We start from the raw sequence: 17,440 nt of genomic DNA, 5'->3' as shown, positions 1-17,440 counted from the left end.
GGGCCAATCCGCGGCGCGGTAAGGTGAAAAAAATGAAAAAGAGCGGCGGGGCGCGCGCGCCGAGTGACGCGTTACGTTACGAGGCAGAAAAGCCGGGGGAAGTAAGGCGGGGAAGGGGAGGAGCCTGGCGAGCGGGGATCAGGGGGGCGGGGCGACGGCGAAGACCACGTGGAGGTCGCTCCATACCTCCAGGGGGCCGCCCGCTTCCGATTGGCTAAAATTAGAGAATAGGTTTTGTTTTTTTAGCACGTGATGCATTTTGTATAATCAAGGTTGCCATGTTTCAAAAATGAAGTTTTTGAGATAATTTTTAGGAAATTCGCCAAAAACAACATGGCTTGCCATACGGCCGGGTTTTCACGGACACTGTAACTGACTTTCGGGAAATCCTTCCGGGCGCTGTTTTCGACGGGCGAATCCCTTATGTGTCCGGGAAATTCTCAACGTACGGCAGCCTATTTGCGTACATATGTATATGTGCAAAGAAAAAAACTCTTTCATTTAGTATGTATAAAAGATGTATACTGCATACATTCCCCCACAAGAAGTTTGACATAAAAACATTCATTTATTCATTACATTAATATGTTGCCCTTGAAACGAGGTTCATAGGGCAGTGTATAGTATAAAAACACGTGTTTGTTTAATAAAATTTATACACCATTTGTAAACAAAGAAAACTCTCAAGGTGATTTACAAAAAGATACAAGAAAATCAAGAAAAAAATTACAACCCTATTTTAAAATACACAAACGTTAAAATACTAAAACAGATTAGGATTGCCTCGACTTTCTAAGCGTCTGGACAGGCTTGTCTAAACAAGAATGTTTTCAACAGGCGCCAAAAAAAGTACAGTGAAGAGCAGCTGCTTGATCTCAATAGGCAGGGAGTTCCAAGGTGTAGGCACTGCCACACTAAACAACTGAGTTCTTACAAATGTGGAATGGGTATCATGTGTCACCTATAGTAGTGCCAATTTCGCCAATCGAAACAGTTGAGAGGGCACATGTGGGATAAGACGATCTCGTGGGTGACCTGGCCCCAAACTGTTAATGAATGAAACAGTAAATCACTCACAGCTTTAAAGCCCATTCTTTGTTTAATTGTAGCCAAAGGACTCCAGAGATTATCTCAATCCCAGTATCCTGGGCAGCCAGGTGCACATGGAAAGCCCACAGGTGACTGGTACCCGGAGACTGAATCCTGGAGGTAGCAAACAGCCAGGACTGGCCCAAGACATTTTGGCACCTGAGGCAGATCCCAAAATGGCATCCCCCTCCCCACCAGGGAAGAAGGGGTGAGAGAAGATTTACTTCAGGAAAATGGGGGGGGGGGGAGAAAGATTGACAACAGGATTTGCTGCCCCTGTAGATCCTGCTGCTTGAGGCAGTTGCCTCACCTTGTCTCATGGGTGAGCCCACCCTGCGTACAGCTATCACAAAGCCATGGATATGTTCCATGCTGAATGTTATAGCTGTAAAGGGCCAGCCCTACCGTTAGCCAGAAAGCAGCACCTGTCACAGGTGGCAGGTGCTTTGGGGGCGGGGGCAGCATCGACCCCCAGAGTGTTCCTCCTAAAACAGAGCCGTTATTGAAGTGTCTGGGAACCATTGTACATGAGAAGCTACTGGTGTGCGTTGACTTCCCACTTTGGACAGCCAAGTTTAATCTTCCCACAGAAACTTTTCAGGAAAATCTGGATGGTGCACGAAGAAATGATTGAAATAAGCAAGAGGCATTATCAGAGTTCAATGACACATCAGGCAGGCAAAAGCAAAGCAGATTCCCCAAGGCTACTCCCCAAGAATCCCAGGATTCACCTTCTATATATTCAAGTTCAAATCTCCCTGCCTGCTTTATAACCACTCTGTGTCCACCATCCTATGACTCTTTGACCCCAAACTCCTGCTTTCTGGGGTTGGTTTCCCCAAGCTCCTCCCTTGCGAGCCCTTACTTTTGACTTGGCTTCCCGAGACACTGTTACATAGCACTGGCATCCCTTTTCTGCTGCTGGCTCGGCTGTCTGGCTCTGCTGCACTTATTAATTGGCTGTCACCCCAGCCTTGGCAGCTTGTATTGATGGACTCATGAAATAGATCTGGCAAACGCTTACTTTCCTGGCCTTGATCCAACAAAGGCCATTCACATCTTCTCCTTGACCGCTCCATTGTTAATCGTCCTGGTGCCTTTAAATGCTCCAAGGCAGGATCCTGTGGGCCAGGTCTGTTGGACCTGTGGCCCCCCAGGCATTGTTGGAATACAACTCCCATCAGCCCTGAGCCCATTGGCCAGACCAGCTGAGGATGATGGAGCAACATCTGGAGGGCCAGAGGTTCCCTAGCCCTGGTCTATAACCAGCATCAGGAGTCAGAATGCATTCTATGGCCTTGGTTAGGGACAGGGGAGGTAATATATTCCATAAGGGCTCTGATAGCCAATTTTTATCAGGAAAGAGGCTTATTTATTAAGCCAGGGCTGGTGCACCTATGGCCCTCCAGATTTGCTAGACTTCATCTCCTAGTTCCCCTAATTATTGACCATGCTGGCTGGCGATGGCAGCATCTGAAGCCCACTAACATCTGCAAGGCAAAACTAGCATTTTGCATGCCAGAGTGGTACATACAAAAGTGATTATGTCAGTGAGAATGCTAGACTAGGACTTTTCTCTCTGACACGCTGCTTTGTATGTGCACAAGGTTTTACATACTGCAGAGTAGTAAAATATGCAACTTCTCCCTCCCCACCCAATGGCGTAGCTCAGTAAAATCTGAATTATATGTGTATAATTTAATAAACATCCTACCTACTGGTTTGCCAAAAAAGAAAAGCATTTCTAAAGCCTAATGCCTGTACTTTTCCACATATACCTCCCCAGTCCCCTGCTTCTATAATTTCACTACCATTTTGCCTCAAAGTACCTTCCACGGTCATGTTCTCCACCACTCGATCCTGGTTTGCTGATCCAACACACATTAACTGGAACATAATGAAAGTAGCATTAACATTTCAGTCCCTATCAATGCTTGTTTGAAATTAGGACTCACTGTTTAAGACTGCAGCCTAAGAATGAAGTATTTAAGAAGGAGTGTCTTTTGACACTATTTCATGTTGAGGCGGTAAAATGCAGGCTTCCTCGGTTCAATAACTCTTCTGAGCATCCAAAGCTTCCTTGCTTCTGCTACAGCCCCAGGTACTGAACACTTTTAAAAATTAAAGGTTATAATAATAGCTGGATAAGGTTGTTCTGCTTAGTATTTGCCACTGTTCCTTCAGACCTCCAAGTGTCCCTATTTTCCAGTGACGTCCCTGATTTAGAGAAGCAATCCCGGTTTCTGATTTGATCCCAGAATGTCCCGCTTTTCCTTAGGATGTCCCTATTTTCATTGGATAAATGTTGGAGGGTATGGAGTTATCCAACCCCCAAGCTGTCTGAAGGAAATCCTGTATAGGAAAGGTGTGTTTTTTAACGTTTCATGTTTTATTATGTTTTTATATATATTGGAAGCTGCTCAGAGTGGCTGGGGCAACCCAGTAAGATGTGTAGGGTATGGATACTAAAATTATCATTATGGAATGGGACGTCCCTATCACATAAATGTTGGAGTATATGCTGCTTTACTCATCTCAAATAACATGAGTAGCTGAGTTGAGAGCAGTAAAGCAAAAACTGCAGTAAAATTTCAGACATGTCCTGTGGCTTTAAAATTAAAATTGTGACTTTAAAATTAAGGGTTGCATTATGCTTGCCTGATGGAACAATCTCCTATCTTCTTCCCCCTGCATGCTGTTCGGGGACTTATCTTGTCTCTCCAGAGCAGTTTTGTCAAGGGGGGAAGTCTTATTTCACTAGCAGACATCATTCCACTGACTTCTGCTAGTGTGGTTATTTACTTTTGTCTAGTCCGCTTTGAATTATGGTGCTGGAGGAGACTCTTGAGAGTCCCATGGGCTGCAAGAAGATCAAACCTATCCATTCTGAAGGAAATCAGCCCTGAGTGCTCACTGGAAGGACAGATCCTGAAGCTGAGGCTACAAGACTTTGGCCACCTCATGAGAAGAGAAGACTCCCTGGAAAAGACCCTGATGTTGGGAAAGATGGAGGGCACAAGGAGAAGGGGACAATAGAGGACGAGATGGTTGGACAGTGTTCTCGAAGCTACCAACATGACTCTGATCAAGCTGCGGGAGGCAGTGGGAGACAGGAGTGCCTGGCGTGCTCTGGTCCATGGGGTCACAAAGAGTCGGACATGACTAAACGACTAAACAACAACAACAAAAGTCTGCAAGAGCCTTTTGCCTCAATAAATCTGGAGGGCTTTGAGGTGCCACGGGAGTTATTTGCCATGTATGGTTCCACTAGAAGCTTTCCCATGTTCTTGGCTCAGCTATTTTATGTGTCCTCAACGATGCTCTGCTCTACAACACAATCTGCTTCTGTTTACCCGCAGCTCCACCAGATGGCACTCATCAAGCTTCCCAGCAGATGACAGGCAACAAATGCTGCAGCTCAAACCTCCCTCCCAGCTATTATTTACATCTGGGCTACCGCCTGAGTCACACCACCATTTTAAAGAGGGGGGCAGTTGTCAGCTAGAATTATTGATGTTTTGTTGGTGCTTTTATGCATCTCGTTGGTTTTATTACTCTTGTATGTTGGTACTCTGCCTTGCTATATATTTATGGAAGTGCAGATTATAAATTTGTAAATAAATGGTGCACTTAAATTTTTCCCTTCCTCCCCTCGGGGTGTGACAAGGCTGCCTGCAACTACTTAATCCCGTGCCCATTTTGATTTTTTTAAAGAAGTGCAGCCACATTCCATTGCAGCACTCGTGCCCAGAAGTCATAACCTTGTGACTTCTCTGGTCATCATCAGTGTCATGATCCTAAAGTCCAGCAGCGAACGGGACACTAAGCTGAGAATACAGTGTCATCAGCTAAGGAGTCAAACTATGTTCTTGCTTATCAGAGGACCACTGAACCCAAGGCTGGCCGGCAGAAACCTACTGAACCAGAGACCACAGCACCAGAGTCCATAAAACCAAACCAGGATAAACATGTGTGTCTTCCCTTGGAAATGCTTCCCAAAGTACCTTGCTAGCCCAACAGTGTAGGAAGCATCCAACTCAGCAGCCCATGGAGTGCAGGAGAAGTGGAATAGAAGCAGAGTGTCACAGACTGGTTGGGCGCAGAGGAATGTTGGGAAGAACTGGCTGGGGATCCCCCAAGGGAAGAAGGCTCAGAGCCCAGGGAGTGGTGGTAGGTGATCATGAGTGGTCAGAGGGAGAAGACTGGGAGGACGAGGTGTCGGGAGCTGAAGAGGAAACAGGGCTTAGTTAGCGGGAGGAGTCTGTGTCAGAGAGAAGTCCAGAATCAGAGGCATAAGCTGAAGCAGGGAGGCCAAGAGGCAGAGAGGAATCCATATGGTGAAGAGGCGCAGGTGTCTCCCCCTCCTATGGTGACAAGCTCACTTCCCTGCTGGTCTCCCAGAAACAGAAGAGGTATGAAGAGAGTGGAGAAGTTGGCTTCACTCAGGCACAGTCTCAGATTGCTTGGGGAAAACCCTGAAGAGGCAGGGACTTGGCAGCTGTGGGGAGGTGGGGACCTTTAGTCTTCGCATGTGTTTCAGGGGGGCAAGACCTGCCAGAGAAGAGTTGCTGTGCTCAGTAGGCCTGGCACTCCTGTGTAGATCCTATTTCTGCTAATAAAGAGTTGATGCCAACTTTCTCAGTGTGGTTTCCTGCTGGCTCCCTCCTGTCACAGAGGCTGCAGCTCAGTGGTACAGCCTATGCTTTGCATGCAGAAGGTCCCAGGTTCAACCTCCAGCACTGTCAGGTAGGGCTGGGAGAAACTGCTGCCTGAAACTCTGGACAGCCTCTGCCAGTCATTGAAGGTAATCGTCTGATTTGCTCTAAGGCAGCTTCCTGTGTTCTTATGCAGAGGCTCAAAAGACTTCTGTTCATTTCCAAGCCTTGTCAAAAGCAAGTTGCTCACTAGGAACTCTCCTTGGTGCTGAGCAACAGGCTTGCTTTGTCCTGTGGGCACCGGAGCAGATTTTGGAAGCATTTATTAAGTCTGCCCAACCTCTGAGGTTAGGTGGGAGGTGACGGGAGAAAGGGCTTTTTCACTTGTCCCACCCCACACATTTGGAATGCCCCTCCTGGAGAGACGTTCCTGGGGCTAAGTCGGTTGGCTGAACTTTTAGCATCATACATAGAGATTTCATTCTTATTTGCCTAGGCCTTATTTGTTAAATTTATTGAACAGACTAGTATTCTGCATTTTAGGAAAGTAGCTTCACAAAGCAACTGTTATACAATCTGAACACCCAATAACCAAAATAAAAGTACACTGTTAAAGCTTACAAAAGTACCCCAGTCCTTTAAAAAAATAATGCCTTCTAGCTGAGCCTCTCAGAAGCTTGATGTCTCTGACCCAGGACTCCTGGCAAGCTGTTAATTTTGCAGGAGGAAAAGTGGGTACAGGATACACAAACAGTGAACTACTAGGAATGAGATGATGGTGAAGAGATCATTGTGCACCTGACGGAGTGGTCCCTAGTCCACACTAGCTTCTGCCAAAACCAGCCAGGGCCTCTCCATATGGCATTTATATTGCGCATTCATGACTATTTGTGCACATGATGGTATTGGGAAGGTTATACACAATCCCGCTTTCAGTACTGTTTGCAACGTTTTGGGGTGGTCATTCTGCTTTGTTTGCAATCAGCACATCTCCCAAAGCTTCCTACTGAAGTCCTGGGAAAGGAAGTACCGGGACAGTTGTGTACCAGGCACTCTGAGAGCTGTGTGTGGAGTGTGCCAGAAGCGGTGTGGCAAGGCCACACGCTGGAGAAAAGAGCAGCAGGGTAAACCAGCAGCTATTAAGTGTGTCAGAGAGAGGTCCCAGGAAGGGAAAGGTTGGAGGGGAAGGAGTGGAGATCGGCAGAGTTGCTAGTGAGAGGCTCCCAGAAGCAGAGACATAAATATTGTACAGAGGAAAGCAGACAAGGAAAGAGAGAATGGAGGATGGAGCAGGAAGGCCAAGAGGAATTGGCAAGCATTTCCCTAGAGGAGCCATAAAAGGCAAGGTAGATGAAAGGAAGGGGTATGAGAAACTTCCTTAGCAGGAGAGCTGGTGTTAGCAAGGACTCGGAACTTGTGTACAATAGTGTCTGCTGGAGACATTGTAAAATCTTGCTAAATATGAGAACTTGGGACTTTTTGCAAAGGATGTGATTTACCACCTAGCTGTGGCATCTCCCAAAGACCAGGTGTGCAGGGTGGAAGCAGCCTAAATCAGCAAGCCCCAAAGCCCTTGGCTTAGTCTAAACCTCAGAAGATAAGATACATCCTGACAGTCTGCGGATCCTTGAGACCTGAGAAGGAAGGCTTAGAGAAGTTCACTTCCCGCAACTTTTTACCCCTCAAAGATTCCAGGTTCTGATTTGTTTGTTGCTGTTCCGCTTTTGTTGTAGTGCAAGAGTGCCCCTCCATATAGCAATAATGCATTGGGGAAGCATCACAGAACAAGTACTAAAGATTAATGGTGTGTGGTCCAGTCCAGTATAAGCCAAGCACTAAGGCAAAATTGTTGCCATCCGTCTGCCTTGAGAGACAATGGAAGAGTGCACCATTGGGGGTGAAGTCAAGCTGTTGGAGAGTTACAGCATCTGCTGTGGCTGTAAAGACCAAAAAATGCACAATTATATGTTGCAGAAAACACCCAGATGGGGGAACACCAGTCTAGATGGGCCTTTGGTCTCTAAGGCACCAAGAGTTTCAGTCCTGATTTTGCAGGAAAAGATCTCTACTGTTAAGAATCAGTCATGAACATCATGTGGCACACGCATTAAACACAAAGGACGATGCATAGCTGCCCTGCACAAAATCACCCCAGGGCTGCAGTAATAGAATTGTAGGGCTGGAAGGAATCTCAAGGGCCATCTAGTTCAACCCCTGCAATGCAGGAATCCCAGCTAAACAATCCAACAGAGAGCTCCTGTTTTTAATGTTTGAGTGGGAGCAGGAGCAGATTAGTGGGGTAGGAAAATAATGTCAATATATTTCACATCTGGCAACCAATGAGCCACTACAGCTGCTAGAGGGCCATGAAAATTGTGTCTCAGGCTTTTTAGACTCATCTCCCCTTGTACTAAATTCCAGCTCTCCTACTCTACTAGATGAAGAGCAAGTGCAGAAAGTCTTCTCCCTGTTAATAAGAAACTCTTCCTAGGCTCAGGCTGTACATGAGGTAAATTGCCATACCAGGCTGCCTGCAAGGGGTTGTTCCTTCTAGCTGGGCATCCCTAGAACCAGAGCTCACCCTTCCACCCCCAACGCTCCCAAGTGTTTTGTGCTGGTTGGCTATTTTGGCTTGTTGGTTGGGGTTGGTTTTTTTGCTTCTATGAGGACTAGCAACTTGGGGGGAGGGTTTGTTCCGAAAGCTCTGCGGTGGAGTCGGTCTCATTCCCAAAAAAAAGCTCTGGAAGCCTGGCGGTCAACTCACCGCCTGGGTGTGCCCGTGCGTAAAGATGGAGAGATGTGGGAGCGCGCCGGAGCAACTCCGCTCGCCCACCCACCCGGTCCTAGCAGCAGAGCCCGCGCTCGCTGACCTTCTCTGCCGCCGGCGGCACTGCAAGGCCCGGCGTCTGCCTTGCGCTGGGAGGAGCTGAGCGCGCCGCTTGCGCTGCGAGCTCGACGGCTGTTGCTGCTGCTGCTGCGATGGTCGGCTCGCCATAGCAACTCTCCGCGTGCGCTCACTGCGCGCCTCCTCTCCTCGTGGCGCGCTGGGCAGGGAGGGACTGAAGGGCCCGGCCCGCCCAACGGTGGCTCGCATCCCCCCTGGTGGAGCAGCTCGGCATGGCCCACGAGGCGGAGGACCCCGCCGTTCCTATTCCAGCTCCTGGCCGGCTCGCCCGTGGCTGGGTCCGGCGCTAGGAGGCGGCGGCGCCTGCCGGGTCCCTCCGCGTCCCCATCGCCAGCATGAACGTAGCGCTCCAGGATCTTGGCAGCAACGTAAGTAGTGGCGGCAGCTACCGCCTTGTCTTTGCTGCTTTCGGGGAAAGGAGAGCCGGGTCCTCGCCTCGCCGCTCCCGGGTGGGCGGGCTTGTTTTCCTGGAGGGCCGGGCGGGGCAAGCAGGAAGCCCCGCGACGCCGCCGGCCCGCGCGTAATCGCCCCTCGCCACCTGCGCTCCCCAGGCGAAGATGCAAGTAAGCCCCGCGGGAGGGCGGTGGTGATGGTGGGTGGGGGCGAGGAAGGGAGGGCGAAGGGGTGAGAGATGGAGAAATGAACCACCCTCAACTTTTCCTCCTCATCCCCGCACTCCGCCTCCACCTTTTTAGCAAGGGAAACCTCCATCACCATCCTCTGTAACGGCGCACACAGAGAGACACTTTTCATTCTGGAGGTGGGTGCCAGAGGTGGGCGCTGAGTGGTTGTTTCCCATGCCCCCACCCCGGTCCGATCCTGGCTCTGCCACTTAATATCTACCGATCCTGCCAGGTTTGGTCGAAAGAAAAACCCTACGAAGGGATAAGGCAGGGGGTCCGATTCGTTTTCTCGTCTGAAGGCGAACCCGCCTCGTTTGCACATCGCCAATTCAAGAACGGGATCGTGGCCGCCCTTAGAAATCCGCTCTTCTCCGAATTTTGCAATGCGGCCCTCCAGCCAAGCAGCGCGTGCAAGAATGCAAATATTGTTGAAGATAACGTGCGTTATATTTGGGGGGGGGGGGGGAGAGAGCAATTGTTTTGTGCATGTTAGGAGAAATTGGAATTAAGATGCTGGTGCGTTTTCCAGTAGGCTGAAAAAATAGCTTTCACAGAGTGATGTGGGAATGTGGGGAACTGAACTTAAGAGTGGGAAAACGAGAGAGCCCCCCCAGAAACCTAAACTGACAAATTCACCCATGCCCTGCTCACAGGTAAAATGTGTGCAGAGGATTGGTGCCTGGGGTGCTGTTTCTGTATGTAGCCTTCGATTCCCCCTCCCCAAAGCTGGCAGCTCAGCACCACAGGTTCTGCATCCAAGTAGCATCTTGATCTCTTTGCCAACATTTCATGGCCCACATCTCAAACAGCATGCTCTCCCCCATGCACACCCCCTTGCCCATGCCCAAATGTTAATCGCAGGCACGTCCTCCTCCCAAGCACAAATTGCCCTGGTGTTTGTGGCCAGGAGCTTCACAAACAGTCTCCTTTGTTGTTGTGTGCTTTGCCGGGGATGTGTGGGAATGGGGAAGGTACAGTGGTAGAGAATTAGGTGCGAGGAGGGTAGGTGGTAGGGAACGAGCTTTGTGGCATCAGGAATGTAAAATGCAATGCGTGTTCAAGCTCACTTGGCACCTATTAGAATAATAGAATTGCAGAGATGGAAGGGACCCCGTGGGTCATCTAGCCCAACCCCCTGCAATGCAGGAATCTCAACTGGATCATACATGACAGGTGGCCCCATCCGACCTCTGCTTAAAAGCCTCGAGGGAAGGAGAGTCCACCACCTCCCAAGGGAGTCTTTGACTACTCTTGTATATTGTAGGAAATCCTGAAGTATCCTGTGTGTGTGTGTGTGTGTGTGTGTGTGATGGAGAGAGGATAATGAATGGGTGTGAGTGGGGATGGATGGATGAGTGTGTGTTTGTGTTCTATGTGAGAATGAATGTGCCGTTGTTACGTGTGAATGTCTCCATTTATATGAATTGGTGGGTATTCCTGTGTATGAATGGGGATGTGTGTAGAATCATAGAAATCATGGAAATTATAGAGTTGGAAGGGATCATGAAGGGAATCCAATCCAACCCTCTGCAATGCAGGGGTCTTTTGCCCAATGTGGGGCTTGAACCCACAGCCCTGAGATTAAGTCTCACATTCTACCGACTGAGCTATCCCTCTGTTTGTATGAGAGTGGATGGCCACACCCACTTTCCACTGGCCCCAACCACCACTGTCATGTGACCCCCAGAAGACTAGCACAAGGAAATGCGCCCCCCCTTCCTAGAGTGTACAGTTGGCTCATGCAGTGGCCTGGCCCTATGGGTCTTGCACGATACCCTATGCCAAGCTCTGCCAGTGTTCTGGAGCCCTTTAGCACATGTGCGAAAAGGTGAGACTGTCATGGGCACACACCCTGCAACCAGCACACGCCACACCCTTCTCTACTGGCCACAATAGCATGTTTCCAAGCCCTATTTCAGCTGTGGGGAGGGGATCCCTGTGGGCCTGGGCAAGCGCTGCCCTATGCTGTCTTGCAGCTCCTCGCAGCAAAGGAAGGGTGGCAGCCACAGGAGACCTGCCGTGTTTCTAGAGAAGCTTGTCTGCCGTGATTCGCCTTCTCGTGGGTGAGCCTTGAAGGAAGCACAAGCTCCCCTTGAAAGAACCCAGTTTGCTGAGGGTGGGGGGGGGACGACTGCTGGAAAACAACTGTTCTGTTGGGCAAACACAATGGGCAAAAAGGGAAGATTGAGATCGGGTGTGGGAATTTGGAAGGAAAGCGAGTAGCTTAATTTTCATTGGCCTTTTACTGGCAAGGGAAGGAAGGAGTCGAAGAAATACAAACCACAAGAGAAGGGGCAAGAGGGAGAGATGCAGCCTTGTCGAGTGAGGGGGAGAATGGATCCTTCATTTCCCCCGCCCCCAGGAGATGGGCATCCCTCAAGCTGGTTGAGTGGGTGGCAGGGTGGGGATGCCCATTTCCAACTGGCAACATATTGGCGAGGCATATGCCGAGATGCCAACAGTTCGCTGGAACCTTCCTTCGCCGACTCTTGTTTTCCTTTGCCTGCCAACTGTTTGTTCATCAGAAAACTGAGCGTGGCTCCTGATTCAGCAAGGTGTTTGTGTATTTGCAAAGCCCTGCACACGGTGCTACGTGAAGGTGACACTTCCTTGGGCCTTGGCTCCTTGCCATTTGGATGCTGAGGACGCAAGGGTTGAAAATGTAATCTCTCTTTTTTCAAAAAAACAAAAACAACAGCACTTGAATGGAAAGGTCATGGCTGTGAGGAGGAAAGCAAGTCATGTTTTCCATCTTCCACCATCCCTGAGGCTGCAGCAGGCTTGGAAACCCAGAACTCTGCACATGGACGAGAGCTGTGTTCACATTTTGGTGCAGGGTTCACCAAACTTGATGAATTTACTAAGCTGCCATCAACCCCCAACCCAAATTCTTAGGGATGTGAATGAAATAAAGCGAAGAAATACCAAAATACAATTGGCATTTATCACTCGCTAGGAGTCATAACATGTAAAAACAAAACAAAAGCAAGGAAAACTATTGCCTTGTGGGATCATCTCATTAAGCACAGAGATTCTTCGTTGGCAAGGAAGGTGCATCAGTGGCTTCATTCCACTGATACTGATGGGCATCCAGTTCAATTTGTCTACACTGATTGGTAGCAGTTCTCCATAGTTTCACGAAGAGTTCTCTCTCATCCCTTCTTGGAGATGCTGTAAGTTGAACTTGGGACCTTCTGCTTGCAAAGCAGATGCCTGCCACTGAGCTGTGACTCTTCCCCTTTATTTCGGAGGCTCGTAGTTCCTCCTCCTCCTCCTCCTTCTTGCACTATTCCTCTCCAATGCCCTTTTTGAACCCCTGGGGCTTCATTTACCCTCTGCAAGGCCTGTCAACCCCAGGGAAGAAATCTAACAAGGCCTGACAGGTTGAACTGACAGGTGCTGCCCTGCAAGCCTGGCGTAGCATTTCGATACATGCCAGCGGCTCTTCCAGGGGCCAGGGCACAGAATTGCACACCACCAGCAACCTGAATAAAGCAACGCCCAACTAGATTTGGGGACCAAACAGAATCAAGAAGAACTTGGTGTTAAAAGAAACAGCAGATGGACTCCTGATCTGAGCAGCTTGAACCACCTAGCTGTGTGTGTTGCAGAACTTTGGGTTTACTGTAAGAGGTTTAATGTAGAAGGTTGTCACCTCTGTGATGAGCAGTCATGAAGCACCTTAGCATTCAGTGCTTCTTTTGATTCCATCCTGCTGCATGACTCAGGCACAGACAAACTCGGCCCTCCAGATGTTTTGGGACTACAACTCCCATCATCCCTGACCACTGGTCCTGTTAGCTAGGGATGATGGGAGTTGTAGTCCCAAAATATCTGGAGGGCTGACTTTGCCTATGCCTGGCATGACTGCTCTCTATAGCTGGTGGTATGCCGCTGTTCAGTTTTTATCCAAATTTGACTTTTACAGTGCGGAAGAGTAAGAATCTCCTTCCCTCAAAGGAGCCTACCCCACCCAACTGTTGCGTTTTTCAACCCTAGTCACTGGTTCTGGGTACTGGGTATGTTTCTGGATTTGGAGAAAGGCCAGTCCAGAGCAATGACTCTGAGGGTCATCAGATCCAACCCCCTGCAATGTAGGAATCTCAGCTAAAGCAACCATGGCAAGTGGCCATCCCTCCTCTGCTTAAGAACCTGCAATGAAAGAGAATCCAACACTCTGAACACAGCAGGCTTCCTCAGCCTTGGCCCACCAGATGTTTTCGGCCTACAACTCCCATGATCCCTAGCTAGCAGGACCAGTGTTCAGGGATGATGGAAATTGTAGTCTCAAAACATCTGGAGGGCCGAGGTTGAGGAAGCCTGGAATACAGAATAGTATCATGACCCTTGAACCTGTTCTGGGAAACAGTGGGCTCTAATTGCTCTAAAAGAAATAAACTGCAGTGGCCGCAACGCCTTTTCTTAAAGACACAAGGGGGCACTGCATCATTGCCCTCCATAGGGCACCTAGAATCATAGAATTATAGAGTTGGAAGGGACCCCGAGGGTCATCTAGTCCAACCCCCCGCAATGCTGGAATCACAACTAAAAGCATCCCTGACAGATGGCCATCAAACCTCTGCTTAAAAACCTCCAAGGAAGGAGAGTCCACCACCTCCCAAGTTAGTCCGTTCCGCTGCTGAATAGCTCTTGCCAGCAGAAAGTTCCTCCTGATGGTTAGTCGGAATCTCCTTTCTTGTAAGTTGAATCCATGGGTTAGGGTCCTACCCTCCAAAGCAGGAGAAAACGAGCTTGCTCCATTTTCTATTTGACAACCCTAGAAATATTTGAAGATGGCTATCATATGTCCTCTCAGTCACCTGTTTCCCAGGCTAAACAATCCCAGCTGCCTCAACCGTTCCTCATCAGGCTTGGTTTCCAGACCCTTGATCTTTTTCTACTTTTTTAATTATTTTTTTAGCCAAACCCCACTTGGAAAATGTGCCTCTCTCTTCCCTGGGGCAGACAGAATTCTAGCTTACAGCCTTGGGTGCTCTTGCCCTCCTTGCAAGAACCATGACATCCCTCCATGGGTCTCTGTTCTCATTGGCTGCTGCATGCATAAACAGATGGTTCTCTGATGCTGGTCCTTTAGGGGTGCCCGGGAATATTCATTTCCCTATGAGCCCTCTAGTTTTCTTACTATCCAGTCATGTTAGTCTGTTGGAGCAAGATCAACAAAGAGTCTTAAAATGCTAACGAAATGTGTTATGGCAACAATCTTCAAGTTTTGTGTGTGGACAAGAGCCCACTTCAGCAGATGCAGGAAGCATAATCCTCAAATATAAATACGTATTATACATGCATATTGTGGTGGCGGTGAATTGTAAGCAGTAAGGTCAGAGGGAAAAGAAATGGAAGAAGTACTGATACTGGCAATTCAATTATAACTGGATTCAGATGTAGCCAATGTGCTGGTATGGTGCCACACCCCTGTCCAAAACTGCCACTCACTGGTGCAGCACAGCAATGAAATCAGGGCTGTGCAACCGCTGTGCAATGTGGCATTCCTACTGGTGTGTGATGCATCCCATCCTCTTACACAGCAATGACACTACTGCAGCAGCCGCTCCTGGATAGAATGCATGCAAGACAAGCGCAGTGACCCTTTTACAACAGCAGTGGTAGGTGACAGAACCATCCCCTTGGCAGCAGTGCTGAGTTAATGAACATCTGTGCTGGGAAAGGAAACCGTTGTCTTGATTCAGACCCAAACGAATGGAGTTGAACATCTTGATGAATTGTAATTCAGCAGTTTCACACTGCAGCCTCCCTCTGAAATCCATTTGTTCATATTATGGCTATCTTAAGATCAGTCTCTGAATGCCCTGGTTAAAAAGAAATGTCCCCCTACTGGTTTATGAATATTGCTACTGTACTTCAGACATCAGGTTTGTGCCCACTGATTTAAGTAAACTTCTGTAGAGAAGCAGGAAACACAGGAACTTATGAATGCTTAAATTTGCTTGCGCCTGATATTTTTTTGAGAATAACTGTGATACTGGATGAACTACTATTTTGTCCTCAGTTATAGGCCTGTGCCTGTTTTTCATGAAAACATGTCATTTGATACCTTGAGATCCACTTGTTGTTTTTCTTGCTTTCACCTCTCCTGTTTTCCTAGCCCTTATTATCTCTGGAGAGAGAACTGCAAATCCATGGGGCAGTGTCAGATGGCAGCTTGGGAACCCCCACCCCCCCCCAGCTCCTAAACCTCTCGTTGCTAGTCAATTTCTCCTATCTGCAAGATCTCAGATCACGTCAGCTCACATTTCACATTCTGAAAGGCTGAGGGCCCTATATAAAGCTTCCTTGGACCCTCCAAGTATCCCTATTTTCCAGGGACATCCCTGATTTAGGAGAAGCCATCCCAGTTTCTGATTTGATCCCAGAATGTCCCACTTTTCCTTAGGACATCCCTATTTTCATCGGAGAAATATTGGAGGGTATGGAGTTATCTGACCCCCAAGCAAAGAAGATAAGTAACTATACAACTTTTAGGAGACCTCTGAAGGCAGCACTGTATAGGGAAGTTTTTAATTGTGTTACTGTGTTTTTATATATATTTTGGAAGCCACCCAGAGTGGCTGGAGCAACCCAATCAGAGGGGCAGTGTATAAATTATTCTTGTTATTATTATTATTATTATTATGGGATAGGACATCCCTATTTTCATCAGAGAAATGTTGGAGGATGTGCTATTTTGATACCCTTTTGCATCAAGCATAGACAAAGTGTGTCAAGAGGAGAACTTTGTGGTCTGTCTCCAACAAGATTTGATGGCTTAGTTCCTCTAAAAGCAGGTTAAAGCAAGCTGCTTGTAGCCCTTCCCTCCCGAGCTTTGCTTTTCAGAGAATAATAGGAACTTTACAACCACCAAGTCAGCCAGGTTAACAGCTCAGCCTTTCCTATGAGGCACAGGTGTCAGCTAAAAAGGTCCTGTGGTTTGCAAGCAGAGTCTGGGTGAGAGGAACAATCATGGCTACACTTATGCTGACCCCTTCAACTCTGCCTAATGTTAGGGCCGGCCCTGGTCCCGCTTTCCCCTAAATGTATTTGGAGGGGGACGTCCAGGGCCTTTGAGCACACTTACGTCTCATTCTTCCCTCCCTCACTTAGGTGGTTGGGAGGATAAAAAGGGACAACTCCACATCTACTAGCAAAAGCTTCTTCGGAAGAAGGATGAGATAAAAGTAGTTAATTAGAACGACAGCCATCCCTCCCTCCCAATATTAGTACAAATTAACACTAACATAAATTGTTAATTGTATTCATTAATATTAGTAAACCGGGGTGATTTTAAATCTCTCCTTCCCATGACTCATCACTGCCTGCATGTGGTTAACTGCTTGGGTGTGCACGGACCGGGTGATTTTTCTGCATATTCCTCCTGAGGGGGAAATTGGCTGAGACCCGTGGAAAGCTAGTGCCAAGGGTGACCTAAAATGTTCTCGACACTGAGGGTAGATTTCCTGTGCTGCCCCTCAGCTATGCCCTCTGAGGTCCCTTTCCCTTTCAAGGCACCTTTGCTTGTCTCCATCTCGGTTGGTTCCTTAGTGTGGCACCTTTCTGCTTATATGGGAAGTTCCAGCATGGTAGATTGAGGAGAGGTGCTGAGAGAGGAGGAGGAGGAGGAGGAGGAGGCGGCCCCGGGGTGGTGTTGCTAGGGGACAGAGCCTTGGGTTGCCAAGGAATGGAGGATAAGCCTCTCTCTCGGAAGCATGTGTGACACTTGTCAGGGAGACAAAAGAGCCAGCAAGACAGTCATGACAACCTGAGGAAGATAAAAGGGCTCTCAGCTCCTGAGGCCCTGCTGGGCTTCCCTCTTCACCAAAGTGGCACCTAGGCTGGGGCTGATCTGTGCATTTGGCACGGACTGGGTGCAAACGACCCCTCTGGGCCAGCCACCATGCACAACAGGGGGAAATGAAAACTCCCAGCACACCTGAGGCCTTTAATTTACTGGAAAGGACCATCACCTTCAGAGATGAGAAATTAAGTGTCTGTTTCAGCTGGGGTGCAAGGAATTCTGGGAGGTTCTGCAAGCGATGGACACCATGGAAGTAAAGAGGGTTGCCAACTGACCTGGGATGTGTGTGTGTGAGTGGGACGTTCTGCTCTTTTGAGAAGCAGCCTGAGATGCAGATACTAACGAAGGAAACTTTTAA

At 48.5% G+C, this 17,440-nt stretch overlaps 2 protein-coding genes across 4 annotated transcripts in view; one reads left to right on the top strand and one right to left on the bottom strand.

Annotated features, from left to right (window-relative positions):
• Positions 1-97: 97 nt before the first annotated feature.
• LOC144327938 (uncharacterized) lies at positions 98-8,838 on the bottom strand. Its single transcript, XM_077929693.1, has 3 exons — positions 8,509-8,838; positions 2,919-2,976; positions 98-1,696 (listed from the first exon to the last, which is right to left on the bottom strand). Exons 1-3 carry the CDS (start codon positions 8,836-8,838, stop codon positions 1,665-1,667), a joined length of 420 nt encoding a protein of 139 aa, XP_077785819.1. The 3' UTR covers positions 98-1,664.
• Positions 8,839-8,882: 44 nt separating this feature from the next.
• The window catches only part of ECE2 (endothelin converting enzyme 2), a 48,666-nt gene continuing 40,108 nt past the window's right edge, over positions 8,883-17,440 (top strand). Inside the window, exon 1 of one of the 3 annotated variants that reach the window (XM_028731712.2) lies at positions 8,883-9,017. In XM_028731712.2, coding sequence (XP_028587545.1) covers positions 8,985-9,017 — 33 coding nt within the window. In that variant the 5' untranslated portion in view covers positions 8,883-8,984. Of the gene's footprint in view, positions 9,018-9,073; positions 9,213-9,317; positions 9,410-17,440 lie in introns of those variants that run through there. The other 2 variants (XM_077929691.1, XM_077929692.1) reach the window with 2 other exon arrangements.

This window comes from Podarcis muralis, chromosome 6, assembly GCF_964188315.1.
Source record: "Podarcis muralis chromosome 6, rPodMur119.hap1.1, whole genome shotgun sequence".
Lineage (NCBI taxonomy): Eukaryota > Metazoa > Chordata > Lepidosauria > Squamata > Lacertidae > Podarcis > Podarcis muralis.
This window is presented reverse-complemented; position numbering and strand designations above follow the sequence as displayed.